General features: G+C 30.6%; 1 protein-coding gene across 1 annotated transcript in view; it reads left to right on the top strand.

Moving 5' to 3' along the window:
• LOC100207086 (S-adenosyl-L-methionine-dependent tRNA 4-demethylwyosine synthase TYW1) overlaps positions 1-17,003 on the top strand; it is an 85,662-nt gene that overhangs the window by 67,144 nt on the left and 1,515 nt on the right. The window contains exons 20-21 of the mRNA XM_065808170.1: positions 15-113; positions 10,580-10,636. Coding sequence (XP_065664242.1) covers positions 15-113; positions 10,580-10,636 — 156 coding nt within the window. The remainder of the gene's footprint in view (positions 1-14; positions 114-10,579; positions 10,637-17,003) is intronic.

Genomic DNA, 17,003 nt, shown 5'->3' with positions numbered 1-17,003 from the left:
TTTTATTATTATAGGTTGTAAGTTTTGTCAAAACATTAGCTGAATCTCTTCCGGATTATGAGTTAGCATCAGAACATGAGCATTCAAACTGTGTACTTCTATGTCATAAAAGAGTAATTTATTTATTTTTGTTGCATTTTAAAATAATAAATTTTGAAACAATAATATTTCTTGCCAATTATGATGATAATGGTAATAATATTTTATTTTAATTTTAATGCCAATTTGAATAAGTTGCATAAAAAATATAAGGTTTTATCTGCCTTTTTTTATGTTGAGAGAATTTCATTTTTGATAATGTATTGTTAAAATGTTTTGCTTTAGTTGTTCTTTTTAATTATAAACTATGGCTCATTATTTATGTTTCATTATGAAACTTATAATATAAATTATAATTCAATTTGTTTTTACTGTAAATAACTAATGGGTTGTGATAGCGTCATAACAATTCTTTCACATAATCAAATAAATTATTGTAAATAGCTTAAACATTATGGGATTTTTCAAATGTTTGCACTTCATTTTCCCCTAAATATTGATTGATTATTGTCATTTTTTATACTTTATAGTTATTTTCTTCAGGATAGCTAGATGATATTGGCAATATGTTAATTATTGTTGTTAATAACAGTTCTATTTACCAGTCTTGCTATATAGGCTAGTATAGATGTAAATCTGTTTTATAATGTCTAGAATGATAAACATTGTATCTTGATTCTAGTCATTGGCTTTTGCTAGTGCTTTTTTGGTAGTGGTTATGCAGTTCTTTCTTTAATCTTCATCTCCAAAGGCTGATTCCATCAACAAATGTAATGTATCAGAGTATTAGCAGTACCATACTCCAATAGTCACATGTTGCACATGCTTAGTTTTTGACTGTCTTTTTGACTTAAGTTCCTGATAACCCAAATCAATTACCTTTACTCCTAGATTGTTATTCTGTCTTTTACCATAGTTTGTGCTCAGTTTCTGCTTTTTTTTTAAGAATATTTACCTCCCTAAGGCCCGAGGGGGGCCACTACAGTCGAGGAGGCTACTCATTTTTTTTTTTTTTTTTTTTTTAGTTGTTATTCGTGGTGCAACCCTCTCTCAACTCTTTAACTCCGAAACACGAACCTTGCCGAGCAAGGTCGCTGCGCAGAGAAACTAAGTTAATGGTCTTCTTTGATGGTTCAGATTATGTTATGATCTCACTAAAACTATTACCTCTTCTTGAATTACCTTGTCAAGCTTTTTTATTCTACCTCGTGAGTGAAATTAATGTTGCTGCTGAATGGGATTTTTTTTCTCATTTTCTTTGTAATAGTCTTTGGGCTGATTTCGGGCTGAATTATTAATAAAAATCCAAATTCAGTATTTGAAAAAGATTTTATTTCCTTACAAATTATTTCTTAAAACAATCTTATACTTAACTTAATCTTTTGTTTGTTTATTACTATTTATTAATTTTAATTTTTGCGTATTTAATGTAGTATTTTTAATAAAGAATATAAACAGTTTATAGATAGATTTTATCAGTTACCAATGAGATACTTGTAAAGGTAGTTTATGTTAATAAAGGTATTGTGTCAAAAGAACTTTACACGATATTGAATTATTAAGAAATAAAAAATACATTTATGAAAAGAATTCTCTCAAAGAAAAAAGCACTACTTTTCTATAATTAAAAAAAAAGTGTTTTTTGTTTATAATAATTAATCAAAAAGATGTTGAAGAGATTTTTTTTTTTTTTTTTTTAATTTTGCCTCCCCAAAGCCAAGAAGGCCACTACAGATGAGGAGGCTACTTGTGGTTATAACCCTCTCTCAACTCTATAACTCTGAAACACGAACCTCGACAAACAAGGCCGCTGCGCAGAGAATCAAGTTGAGCATATTTCAGTTATACCACTACACCAATACCGCATATTTCATTATACTACTACCACTACACTACCGCATATTTCACTTATATTTTATGTAATAAATTAGTTAGACGATTAGAAAAAACTTATTTAATAAAAATTGCAAAACTATTTTAGATTCATTTAAAACTAAATTTTACATTTTACAATCCTTAAAACTAAATTTTTTTTATATCATATTTTATTCAAAATCTTTTTAAAGTTAAAAGATTTTATATAAAAAAATTTGAATAAAAATTCTTAGTTGTGATTAAATGCTTGTTTTTAGCATTTTCTAAATGTACCATAAACAAAGTTAAAGGGAAAAAAATTTTCTTTTAACTGAACATTTACAAAAAAAGCGAGCTGCATAGCGCTTCTTAACAAAGTCTGTTAAAGTTTTTAGTTCTTGCAAATTTAGTCTCTAATTCCTTAAACAAAGTTTTTTAAAAAGTAAAAATAAAATGGTATTTTTGTTTATATAATAAAACTTTTAAGTTTTTTTTAAAAACTTTTTAAGTTTTTAAAGTATTAACTAACTAGGTTTGAATCCACAGACTATTCTTTTATGTGCTTTCGTTTAGCACCACTTTACTCTATCGCCTTTCTCTTTGTTCTATATCGCTCTCTTTTTGTTATTTCTGATCATATTGACCAAGCCCTTTCTCTTTATCCATCAGCCAATATTGTTGTTGTCGGTGACTTTAATGCTCATCACACTGAATGACTTGGCTCTAGTGTCAGTGACTCTGCAGGCATTAAACCCACAACTTTTGCCTTTTTTCAACTCGTTTTCTAGACAACCCTAATCATTTACCTTCCCTACTCGACTTATGTCTTGTTTCTGATCCTGGTCATTGCTCAGTTTCTCCACATTCACCCTTGGGTGCTTCTGATCACAGTTTGATCTCTCTAAAACTATTATCTTATTCTTCTTTATCACCTGAATCCCTATATCATCGTACCTTTTACAACTACCAATAGGGCGCTCTAGAGAAGCATGGTGAAAAAAAATTTCTCTCAGAATCTTGCTGGCAATTTTCTCATTCAATCTCCCTGGCAATTTTCCCATTTGTTCATCTATTTTGTGATAAAATACAAAATATCAAATCATTTAGTCATGTTTAAGCCTTGCCACCAGCTCCCGGAATTTTTTTATTAAAAGTTATGTTAGTTCTTTTTCTAAACTAATCTAAATCTTTTTCTAAATTTTTTTTAAATTCTTTAAAATTTTTCAACAAAATATATGACAAACAGATTTGATTAAAACATTGTAGCGCTGTATAGTGTATATATTACATTATAATACGGAATCATTAGTTTTGAAGGAACTATTAAAAATGATCATGAATAGACCTGTCCTCAGGAAAGATATTGACATCTGGTTATTAGGAAAACCAATAACTGAATTACTACCAACAAGAGTTCCTTCGAAGGGAGATGTGCTGCATTTCTTTTTCTTTTTGAAGGATGGGCCAATGAAACAAACCAAACATGTCAGTTGTAATGGTGCTATAGCTGAAAAAGTTGTAGTGGAAATTCAAAATCAATGGGATAAAGCTGGAATTGCAATACAACACAAAGACAAAGTTAAAGCTAAAATATTGGATCTCTATAATATTTATAGAACACTCCAGAATAAAAAAGGATGTCAATCAAATGAAGCAAAGGAAAAACTGTTTTTTGAAGATATGAAAATAACTTTTATATTGTTCACCAAGATGCTCAAAACAAAATAGAAACGGACCGGCTTCGTGATAATGAGCAAAAAAAAGAAGATGTTGAATTTCTTGCAGGAGTTAAATCTCAAGAAAGAGTTATTTTGGGATCAGAAGAAAAAAAGTACAAACGAAAAGTTTCTCAAAAAATACAGAGAGCGAGAATTGAATTGGCACAAAAAATGGCTGAAGAACTGAGAAGTCAAAATAATCTGGCAGCAACAATGAGTACCAATCCTGAAACGACAAGTGTTGACTCCCCCGAGTCAGACATGGAATCAGAAGAGGATATTACTGTTACATGTAGTTCAGACGAATGTGAAGATGAAGATTTTGAATGTCAGGAAGCTGATACTGTAACAAAGAAAACCAAACCTGACAGAGAAGACAAAATTACACTGGATCTTCCAAGAAATCCTTTCAAAAGTGACAAAATTTCAACAATGGCAGACCGCTTGAATTGATTAGCTGGTAAAAGAACAGCCGTCATAGCGGCTATACTCGCAGAGAGTGGAGCTGATTTGAAGTGTGTGATTTTATCGAAAACAAGCAGTAGGATGGCTGCTAAAAAGCTTTGATTAGAGAATGCCAATGAGATTGAAACTACATTTGTTTCCCCGAAGTACGTAACATTACATTGGGATGGGAAAATTGTTCCTGAGGATGCTGAACGGCTAAGTGTTCTTGTGGCTGAGATGCCAAACTATAAAGGTAAACTTCTTGGGGTTCCAGTTATCTCAGATGGAACTGGTGCTACAATGGCTCATAGTAGCTATTTTCTTGTAGTCAAATGGAAAGTAGAACAGTCCATTGTTGGTCTTGTTTTTGATACCACTGCATCTAATTCAGGATGGAAAAATGGTGCATGTGTACAGTTGGAATTAATGCTAAACAAGAAAGTTTATATTTTGCTTTTCGTCATCATGTGATGGAGAGAATTTTGTGTTTCGCATGGCAACAGATTTTTGGTCCAACATGCAGTCCGGACACCCCTTAAATCATGGAATTTAAAAAATCTTGGGATACAATAAAACAACGATTAAATTTTAAATATTACTGATTGACGTCTCAAGCAACAGAAGGAAAATGTTGTTAATTTCTTGCAATAAATCTTGGCCTCAGAAGGTAATAGCACGCCTCCTGATGACTACAGAGAATGTGCAGAACTGGCTCAAGTCTGGTGCACACTGTCATGCACGCTGGATGGTAACTGTTATATACAGTGCTAAAATGTATGCTTTTGGTGATCAGCTGAATTATGATCCTGAAAAAATGGAAAAGTTGCGTCGTATTTGCACATTCAATGCCCTATTTTATGTGAAAGCGTGGTTAGCCGTTCCTTCTGCAGCCAATGCACCATCAAATGATCTTCAGTTATGGCATGATCTACATATGTTCAAGAAAATTGACCCCAAGGTAGTTGGAGCGACAATTTCAGCATTGAACAGGCATATGTGGTATCTGGCAGAAGAAACGATCACATTTTCGCTCTTTTCAAATTTGGTGTCAGATTCAGAAAAAAACAAATTGCCAGACAACTTATCAAAGCAAAAAAAGACAAACCACTAGATAAAGGTGTTCCTGTCTTCCTACAGCTAGTATCCTCAACAAAATTGGTACATCTGATTGGCAAGAAATCCTGGCTCCTGTTCAATTTACTTGGAATTGAAACAGCCTGGTTGCACTTGCCTCCAAAGCAGTGGGAAACCGACAATAATTTTCAAGAAGCAGCAGTGTTTATACATCATGCAAAAGTTGTCAATGATTTAGCCGAGAGGGCAATGAAGCTTATCACAGACTTTGCAAATACTTTAACAAGAGACAAAGCACAAAAACAATATATGTTACAAGTGGTGGAACAACACCAGCGCAATGTACCTGTACAATGTAATTTCAGAAAAGAAACTCTGAAAAATCTATGAAAAAACTTACATAATTGTTTCTCCGAATACGGCTGGATCAGTATTTTTTTTAGGTCTAACATTATGGTAGCTAGGCTATCTCATTGTTTCCACCTAAATTTTGATTGCTTAAATTCAACTTTTAATAACTCTAGTTCACTTCGAACAATTTATGTTACTTTTTCAATGTTAAACAATGTGACAAACATTTTTGTCATGGTGGCAAGGCTTAGAGTTATTTTAAAATCTTGAAGTATGATTTTTTTCACTTTAAATACTGAAAGGAATGGGAAAACACCCGGGGAGCAAAGTAATTTTGAGAAAGAAAAAATTTAGAGCACCCTAACCAGGGATGCGGAGTCCCAAAAGGACTCCGGCTTTATATCTCTACTTTTTCCAAGCCTGTAGTGTCCAGAAGCTTGTTGACTTTGTTGACTTATGATCTGCTATAAGAAAAAAATTCATGAGATTTAATGGTTTAAAACTTATTGTTTTTAAGCCCGGATTCCTGGAGTCCCAGAGTCCTTGCCGCCATCATACCTAAGGACTCCGGGTTCAAAAAATGATTGTTCCTGTAACCTGAAAGTCTTAACTTTCTTTCTATTAGTAGTCCATAAACTTATTTATATTTTTAGAGCTCCTGGATACCAAAAATAAAGATGAAGTAATCTTTTTGTGACTTTTTGGGACTCCGCATCCCTGACCCTAACTACCAACTACCTTAAAGCTGACTGGTTCTCTGTGATTTTCTTCGTGATGGCCCTTGCATAGAAATCTTTTATCTTCCTGTTGACAAATGTGCTTCTTAGATAACTTCGTGGATTCAGGCAGGCATTGGAATCTGTTATTCTTTTTCAACGATTCCAGGTCGAGCCTGACTCTTCTCCATGGTTTTCCGCACATTGTGCTGCTGCAATTGCCAATCAAAACCGTTACTTCCATATCTATCAGCAAAACAGTTCTCCAGAAAACAGGCGTTTACTGGAGAATTGTTTGTCATTGTAAAAAGGTTTTGTCTAACGCCAAAGCCCGCTATTCTCAGGTCATGAAATCTTGTATTTCATCACAAAAATTAGGCTCTTGTGATTTCTGGAGAATCTTTAATAGTATCAATAATAAGGGCAAATCTGTAATTCCACCTCTCTTGTATGGTTCAGACTTTGTCACCTCACCTAAAGACAAAGCTGAATTGTTTGCGAAGAACTTTTCATCAATATCACTAAGCACACAGGTTTTTAAATGTTTTTAGTGAAATAAATTTCAAGAGAAAAAGTTTGTTCCAGAGATTAGGTATATACGTGGAGGTGGTTTTTACAAATTTTCAAAATTATTCTAGGGCGTACAAAAAAGTAATGACAGTTTCACAACTTTTATTTATATCTTGAAAAAGCCATAATAATAAAAATCTATATTTTTCATAAAACAAACATAAATCCAGTTTAAAGAATCTTATTCTTCACAAATATGTTGTATAATGATGTATTCTAGCAGTTTAAAAGAAAAGGAAAAAAAATGTTTATAAATTTAACAGATTCTTTGAATCACAAACTCAATGAAACGCAATAATAAAAAAATGTTACATTCTTCAGTAAAAATTCTTTCAGTTGCTATTTATTCTTCTTATTCTTTATATATATATCTTAAACTATATGCACTTACGCAGTGTTTATGTTTTGTGCTGTATTTCAAATTAATATCTCTTTTGTAGGCACCAGATTCCCATAGCCTTATAAAATCATAATAAATGGATTCTGATGGTTGTTTATTTTAAAAAGTTTGAGTATTTGAATGTTTATTTTAGTAGTCAGTGTCATGCTTTTTAGACTGATTTTCAAGAAATTTTGGTTATGTGCTGGATAACAGAATGCACTTTTGAAGTGATTGAAATTTTTGTATGCAATTTCAAATAAAGAGGCGTTTTTAAATAAAAATGGCGTCTTTGTACTAAAAGACCATGATTTTACAGCATGATTTTACAGCTTCATTGAAAGCTCTGAAAGCAGCTTGCAAGTAATGATTCAAGCAAGTCAATTTTATTCAAGAGTTTTTGACATTGATTACCATTTAATTCCCTTCCATGCATTGAAAGCGTTTGGATGCCCAATTTATTTGACCAGTCACTAGCTTTGAAGAAACAAGAATTTGATTCAAGTGATTATAATAGCAGTTGGTAATTCCAAGAACAATTTTAAAGTGCAATTCCAAATTCCATGACAGGTAGGAAATCAAGAATAAGTGTGTCATCTGGAAGATCAATCAAATGGAGGTTCATGCAACTTTTGTATGGAGCTGTGGAGAGTTTTGTTTTTTTATGTGAATGAACTTCAAGAGCTATTTGATAGTTTTGAACATTTAATCTTGTCATCCCAAGCGTTCTTAACTGTCCAGTTAAATCTGGCTTTCCGAAATCATTCTTTAAAGTTTCACACCAGGAGCATAGGTATGTGGATGCACCATGGGCATAGGTATGTGAGAGCAAGCAAATCTAAAATTTGTTTAAAGTTTTCATAAGATTCAAAATTTTTGTTTTTCTTGGTTATTTTAGCAATTAATTATGTTCATGCAGAATATGAGAAACCTCCACTTCCGTCAATTTCTATTATAATCATATACTCATTTGAAAGTTCACATTTCTCAAGTATATTATCAATTAGTCCAGAAATATTATGGCAATTCACTATTCCATGCTGAGCTTTCCTTGTTTGGTTTTCAACATTCGGTACATCAAAAATTTGTTGAGCTATAAAAGGATGTCAAATGTGTATCATGCTCACTAACTTTCTCTGGAAGACAAGATTCTATTGACTTTCTGCCCTTCCAAATCATATGTCAGGTTTTATAATGTCAGTTGCAACAATCTCTGCTGCACAAGGAAACTGAATCAGAGATCTACTAATGTTTTCTCTTGCATTTTGAACAGTTTGAAGGGTTTGAGTGAGAGATTCCTCTCCCTATTAATTGTCATTTTAATAATCAGAAACAAAACTATTTTATTTTTTAATTTTTTAGTTTAGAAGTATTAAATAATTTTGATAAAATTAATCATAACATTTTTTGGACGTCCTATAATAATTTTGAATATTTGTAAAAAATGCCTTCACATATGTACCTAAACTTCGGTGTAAATATTTTCTCTTTAAATTTTTTTTAACTCTAAAGACATTTAAAAGCTTATGTTTAAAACAAACTTTTAATTTACTTTAGTGTTTGTGATTTTTTTTTTTAAAAGTCATTATTTTCTGATTGCTTACAACAGGCAGTAGACCTTAAATCATCATAAACCAAGTGTGGGGCTAGTTACTCACAATTTTTTCTATCCGTAACTAACATCTCATAAATAAAATTTTGGAAAAAATTTAAAAATTAATATTTTAAGAGCTAATAAGTTTTATTATTAAATATTTCAACTGTTAATATGTTAGTATACGTAGTTTATAAATATACTAAAATAATTATTTCAAATACCATGTTTAGCAATATTATAAAGTTTTTTTGAAAGACGTTTTATTTGAGTAACAAAAATTTCTTTATTCATCTTTGAATAACAATATCTAATTCTTGCTTCAATCTTTTCAAAATTCTCAGCTCTCCAATTATTCTCGTACACTAGCCCTTTTAAATCACCCTAAAAGTTTTCAATTGGTCTTGCTTCTGGAACGTTAGCTGGGTTTATATCTTTGGGTACAACTTTGATTTTTTTCAATTTTAAAAAGTCAATGACCGACTTTGCATAATGTGATCGAGCTAGATCAGGCCAGAAGATAAACTTATTGTCTTTTTTATAATATTCTGATACTAGAGGAAGTAAATTTTTTTCTAGTATATCTTTATAAGTGTACTGGTTGATTGCCTGCTTACTGTGATGAATATAAAGAGGGCTTACTCCACGGGGGCTGATGCAACAAGAAACTAAGAGTTTGTCCTTGTACTTTTTATGCAAATTGTATCTTACTTGGTCAGAACATTGAGAAGGATCAGCTGCATAAAACCTATCATTACTAGCTAATGTGCTATTGTTTAAGGTAAAATAGCTTTCATCTTCCATAACAAAATCCAAGTTTTTATAATTTTCGTACAATTTACGACATTTAGGACACATAGCTTTCTTCTGCTGATGTCTACGATCTGGACGATTTGTTTTTTTGAAAGTTCTAATGTTAGTCATTGTTTTTAATACTTGGGAAATTCGAGTTTGACTACAGTTAAAAACTTGAGCTACTTTCTTTTGGGAGCACCCTGACTTATTTTCAAAAAATGCACCAATCTTTGGAATATTTTCTTTAGTAGCTATCTTAGCAATTCAACCACTTCCAACTTTTTTTTTTAGAGATCCATTCTCCAATTTTCAATTTTATCGTAAGCAGTTGATCTTGGTAAACCCCATTCCATAAACTGCTTAGCAACAAACGCTTTAATTTTTTCTTGATTTTTTTAGGAAAAAATTTCCATAATTTTTTCGATGTCCTTTACTTTGACCATTTTATTTTCAATATTTAAATAATATTTTTAACTTAATTAAATTAAATTTATATAGATTATAAAATCCTCTTTCAAATAAGTATAAAGGTTTTTTGCGTGCATGAAATAAATTACATAATAAATGCAATTAAAGTTTGTCCAAAATTTTATTTATTGGGTGTTAAATTATTTTTTTATTTTCAAATGATGACTTTTTACTAAATGATGACTTTTTACTAATAATGATAATTTACTAAAATTAAACATGATGAAAAAGTTGGTTAAGAAAAAAAAGTTTTTAAACACTTTAATGTAAAAATGTCAAATTAAGTCACTCAACCTTCTACTACATCATACTGCTAAAATTGTTTAATTTTGTTAATCTCAACTTTAATTTGAAAGTGTGATTAATTCTGAAATAAAAACCGGCTCAATTAACTGATAAAAATGCCGATATATAACGTGTGTGTTTGTGTATGTGTCTATATATATATGTGTGTGTGTGTGTGTGTGTGTGTGTGTGTGTGTGTGTGTGTGTGTGTGTGTGTGTGTGTGTGTGTGTGTGTGTGTGTGTGTGTGTGTATGTATATATATTTATTTATTTATTTATAAATATTTAGTTCAAAATAAACAATAAGTGGCACACATGGATTGATTATGCAAAGTATCATGAATTAGTAAGTTTTTCACATTTTTAATTTAAATTTATAATAACAATAAGTAAAAACTAGGTTTTATCTACGGCCTGTGCAATTGAGGTTTTGGGGTGTTACACCTTAGTTTTAGGTTTACACCCAAAGGTTTATTTAAAATAAAATAGTGCTAATAACTTAATTTATATAAAATAATGAAATAAATTGTGTATGGGTTATTTTAGATATATACATTTGTTTTAGATTATACATAATTTAATGAAAACAAAAATATTATTCAAATAACTTTAATAATCAAACAAATAAATAACTTATTTTCAAGTTGAGTTTTAAGAATTAATAACTAAGCAAAGTAAACTTAAAAAAATTGCTTTAAAAAAAAGTTGCCTAAAGTGATTGTGACTTATGGCTCACATACAATATTTATTGGTGTGGCATGATTGTAAATGCCATTAAAAATGGTGCTTGTAGTTGGCATTAAGTAAAGTAGCATTATTAACAGACTTTCTGAAATTTATTTTATGCTTTTACTTTTATTGTATTAAATTCTTAATACAATAAAAGTAAGAGCACAAAATTGGTACAACAAAATCTTTTATTTTGCAGTGATGCAAACAAGAAAAATACAAGTTTTGGCGTTAAAATCCTGCCATAAAAACTTGATTTAATGAAAAATAAATTTAGTAAACACCAACTAGATGTAACTGTAAACTTATGAGCAAATAAAACAATTCAATCCCAATTATGATTTTAATCAAGTTTCAAGAAGAAGAAACTTCACAATAGAAACTTTTCCAAATATTAAGTAACTGAACTACAGCAAGTTATACCTATATATGTTATGCAGTATTGTTTTGAAAGAGCTTTTTATGTGCAGTTAAAGAAGGAAAGTTTTAATTCAAGTTCACATATTTGGCTAACTTTTAACGTATTCAATGATTATGTTGCCTTTAGGGCGCTAAGAAAATGTATTTCAACTCTAGAACTTCTTTTTTATGTTTAAATCTAAATTAAGTAATTAAGTTTTTTATGAGTTCTTGATTTTAGTTGATATTAGTTATTATTATTCATATAATATATACATATATGATAGTATATATGAGATATATGCATATATAATATTATATATTAGTTATATGTTATAGCAGTATATATGTTACATAAGTGCAAATTTTAATATAACTATTAGTTTATTATAATTATTAAAAAAAAATTTTGAATATTTTTTGTTCTAAGATAAGTGTATACTACTAATGATGGACAAATTAAATAACAGAGAATTAGTTAACCAAGAATAGTTATAATAAGTATTAATCCAAGTATTAATCCAATCAATTACCTAAATCAATATAAAAGGATAATGTATGCATAAATGCGTATCTTGGAAGCTTTTAATCCTTCTGAAATAAAAGCTTGTGATCTTTTATTCCGTCTCTTCAATTTTAAGTCAAGCCTCATTCTACTCCATATTTTTCACAATAAATCTTGAGCAGTTGCATTATAAATCCGTAATGATTTTTTTTTTTATCTTTTTTACTAGAACATCTCTTTTAAGAGCAAATGTCCTTTTATTATTGCAAGAAGCTAATGTAAAAAGGTGCTGTCCAATGTTAAAGTCTGTTATTTTCAGTTTACTAAGTCTTATATCTTATTTCAGATGTTAGGTACTAAAGACTTTTAGAAGAAGAAAAAACTTTTCCTCTAACTTGACTATTGAATCTAAAGGCCATATTCTTCCTGTTACACCACTTAAACAGGTTAACCCATTGTTAAACATCTAAATCACTCTGGCTTCCAATGTTAAAGTTAATTTTCAATTAAACACTTCTACAGTTTGAGCTTCAGACAAAGTTTCCATCATGGTCTTAAAAAAGTTTTTAAGACCATGTTGGAAGTTAAGAAATTCAAATTCTAACTGCAGTATTAAAGTTATTCTTGAAGGCCTCACTCTTCATTTTAACTAACTTTAAGGGTACCATAAGGTTCTATCTTTGCTCCTGTATTTTTTCTTATCTACAATAACGATCCTCATGAAATCTAAAGTGGCTCTATTTGCTGACAACTCAATTTTAGACTCTTGTTATGACAAAAAATCTTCACTTTTTAATTACTTAGAACAAGTAAGCAATTTTGAATCTGATCTATCATCTGTAACAGCCTAAGGCTTGCAGTGACTTATGGATTCTATCTTTTTATTCTATTCTTTGCTCATCTATAAGAACAATCTTTAAGAAAATTTTACATCTAAAGTAGCTCTATTTGCTGGCGACTCAACTTTATACTCTTGTCTTGACAAAAAATCTCCCATTTTTGCAAGGTTGCATTTCTTTTTCTACAAATATTCTCATGATCAATGCTCAAATAAGCTATCATCTCTATTACGATAAACCAAAACTCATTCTTGCCCGGCTTATTATTCAACATGTTGTATCCTTTTACTGTATCTATCCCTTCATGCTAAAGAAACTTTTATTAATCCAGTATTTTTCCTTGCACATCTTACCTTGTAACTCTTACCCATCATCGTGTTTTCCTTTTTATACAACTTACAACTTTTTAAGTCTTCAGTTATATGTTTCTTAGTATTTCAATTTATTCTCTATTTTAAAGTCACTCATAACATAATAGTGGTTGCTTGCAACCTTGTTGAAAGTAAATTAGAGCCTAAAAATATATAAATGTATGCCAGTATTTAATAAATAGTAAATGTAAGTATAAAATTATAATATATAAAGTATTCTAAATTTTTTTCTAGCCTTAGCTATCAACCCCTGCTAAATCTTATAATTTTGCCAGGGCCGGGTTTGCAAAAAGTCTCTTTTTTAGCTGGGGGTGGGACCCCGGTTACTTACTAGTTACTAGAAAGTAAAATTTAAGATAAGAGTTACTAGAAAGTAAAATTTGAGTTATATATATAGAACTATAAGTTAGGAGTTATTAGGAAGTAAAGAAATGAGTTTAGAAGCAGATAAACCTAAAAAACTATAAACTGTGTAGTTTGAGTCAGGAAAACTTCAAGGGAAATTTAAAGTTTTTTGAGCATTAAAAAGTTAAAATAGTAAAAGGATTCAACTTAGCTGAATGATGAGTCAGCCAAGATTGGGTTTTGGTTTTTGGGACAATGATGGTAAACAAAGATGATAAAGGATCACCCCAACAGATACTAATGTAAATAAAACTCAATATGGTATGGAACTCCGCTGTGTCAAACAATTTTAACTTTTTTTTTTTTTTTTTTGAAAGGATTGAAAGAGAAGCACAAATAGTTCTAAGTTAGAGGGAGGAGGTCAACATCCCAACCTAACCCAAGATGTGAAGAAAACTATCATATCACTGAAAAATAATAATAATCTGTCAAAGGCCTTTGCATCTTAAACAGAAGAGTAGGAAAAATTAATTCTATGCTTGCAATGAAATGAAAGCTTACTTTAAATATTACAATATTTATCAGAAATAGAATGAGATACAATCTTGATGAGATACAATCTAGATACAATCTATGATGGGACAGAGGTTAAAGCAGAAAGTGCGAGCTTTATAAGAATAACTTGCTTAAATATGACAACAGTATTCCATACAAGAACAAGTATAATATTTGGAGAGGTAAAGAATTATAAAATAGAATTGTAAAAATAAAAGCAAATTTAGTAAATGCTAACTTGCTATTGATTGGTTAATACTAGGGTTAAGTTTATTGAATGATATTTTGATGTATTTACTAGGGGGTTAATGTCTACTTTTGGCCAATGCTAATTACAAATTAAAAGGTTGCAGATTATATGAATCAGGAAAACAAGATGTTTTCTTGATTCATATAATTTGCAATCATCGGAAAAACAAGGCAAATCCGAATTTTTGAAGCACTTAAGAACAGTCACATTAAAAGGATAAGACTTATATGAATGGCAAGTAACATGAGAATGGATTTTAATAAATGGCACATGAGATGCTAGCTCTTTAGAGCAGCGTCCATTATAGTGTTAACTGAAAATAGAAAGAAAAGCAACATTACAACAATGTGACAATGGTTGAAGGTTGGCTGCAAGAGCAGGTCCAACTATGTTTACAATCTTTTTTTGCACCTTATCTAAAAGAGAAAGGGTGTTATTCAAAGTTCCGCTCCAGATATGGCAACAGTATTCAATACAAGGGCAGATTAGTGATATATAAAAATAAAGAATAGAATCTGGAGTAACAAAGTGGCATGAAAATTGATTTAAATATATGGTTTCTAAGAAAGATCGAAAGTAAGAGTCAATCCTAAAAGACAAGGGTAGATGACTTATGAAGTATATTACCATTCATTACAATAGGAAAATCTAAGTTGTTGCAATAACAATTAACTAAAAGAGTTTATCTGAGTCAAAGTTCACCAGCCACTGATATGCTGCATAAAAAGTAAGACTCTTTTCAAGCTCAAATGCCCCCTCCAAGCAATCAGAGAGTGTTGGCTTCTTATCTAAGCAAAAAAAAATAGTAGTATCTTCAGCAAACAATGCCACCTTAGATCTGAGAGTTTCTTGACCCTAATTTTAGAGATGAAATACAAGATTTTGTGACCTGAGAAGAGCCTTGAAGTTTGACAAAACTTTTTTTACAATGGAAACCTATTACTGTTGCTAGAAAGTTTACTATTAACTTATTGTTAAAAACTATCATAGCCAACCAGCAACTGGTAAGATGTAATCTTATACAGTCCACAACATAATTTGCTGCTAATTGTTAAGGCCACATAAGGAGTTCTTAGTTATGATTTTAGGTTAACTAGCATGACAAGGCAACTGTTTATTACATGGGTTGCCATGCACAACCTATCTTTGAGTAAAGTTTTCTATAATAATTTAAATTGTGACTTGAACACAAAAAAAATATTTAACACAAAAAACCATCATTAACAGCAAATGGTTTTAATTTTTACAAATCTTTGTCGTCTTTAAAGTAACTTTTTTATCTCAAGAATCACAAAACTTATTTGCTTTGTCAGACTTTTCAGGTCATGTTCAGGATCATCACAATCTCCCTGTTACTGGTATCATGTGACCCAGTACAACTTTCCTGCTGAGTTGTAGAGCTTGTTTGTTTTTTTAAGCAAAAGCTAGGAAAAAAAAAGTCCAACTCAAAATTCCCCTGCCTTTTGGCTCTTGGTTGAGTAAAGGCTAGAGATGGTGTCATGATAAAAATGCTTATCTTGTGCAGATTTTAACTGCACCCAGCTACTGTCTTGTAAAAGTTCTTCTAGGCAAAGACTTTAGGGGTAAGCAGAATAAATCTGTTGATCAGCCTCAAACCTCTTTTTCATCTATTAGGCTAACATAGATGTAAACCTGTGTTACATTGTTTTCCACAAACAACTGAGAAGGAAAATTAGGCAGAGGTTGGACCACGGTCCTTCACCATACAATTAGCTAAAAAATATTTGTATAAAATATTAAATTTTAGAGTAGAAATTACACATAAAAAAAACAACGCTTTATAAATATGACTTTCCTACAATCTCTTATACCTCATTTTAATGAATTGAGCGCAAAACAGAAATACAAACCAGACATAAACATATAATATAAACACAAACCATTAAACTAATAAAAAAACGAATAAAAACCAGCTTCTTCTAGATAATCTGCATAAATCAAGCCTTTATACAACCAAAAGCCTTAAAAGCAAACCCTAAAACTCACCAGGGCAGTAATACTGGGTTACATTATTCCAGTAACAATTTATTTTGAAAATTTGCAACAGTAAAAAAGCAAACACTACAACCCAATAACAGAGAGATTGTGATGATCCTGAACTGATCTAGAAAGTCAAATAAGTTATGATTCTAGAGGTAAAAATGTTACTTCAAAGATGACGAAGATTCGTAAAAATTAAAACAATTCGTTGTTAATGTTGGTATTTGTGTTAAATATTTTTTTTGTGTTCAATTCACAATTTAAATTATTAGAGAAAACTTAACTCAAATATAGGTTGTGCATGGCAACTTATGTAATGAACAGTTGACTTGCCCTGTTAATTAACCTTAAATTGTAACTAAGAACTCCTTATGTGGCCTTAACAATTTTTACCAAAAGCATTAACAGGGACACCAACCATACGCTTTATAGCACAAATGAGTCTTTTTATTGAGACACAATCTCTAACTTTTATTCTATCATAAACCTTAAGTTAGGGGAGTTTAAATCAGAGTTCTCTTAGCCTTTGCATAAAAATGCAAGACCAAAAACCTTTAAAGCAGCAAATTATGTTGCAGGCTGTACCATATTGCATCTTACTAGTTGCTGTTTGGCCATGACGGTCCTGGCATGACCTGAAACTTAAGGAGTTATAAAATTAGATGACTAAAAAAACTAGATGAAATATCAGGAACTACTTAAATAATCGAGAATTGAAA

The sequence above is a fragment of the Hydra vulgaris genome, chromosome 10 (genome assembly GCF_038396675.1).
Source record: "Hydra vulgaris chromosome 10, alternate assembly HydraT2T_AEP".
In the NCBI taxonomy this organism is placed as follows: Eukaryota; Metazoa; Cnidaria; class Hydrozoa; order Anthoathecata; family Hydridae; genus Hydra; species Hydra vulgaris.
The sequence above is the reverse complement of the archived record's forward strand: the minus strand, read 5'-3'. Positions and strand labels throughout refer to the sequence as shown.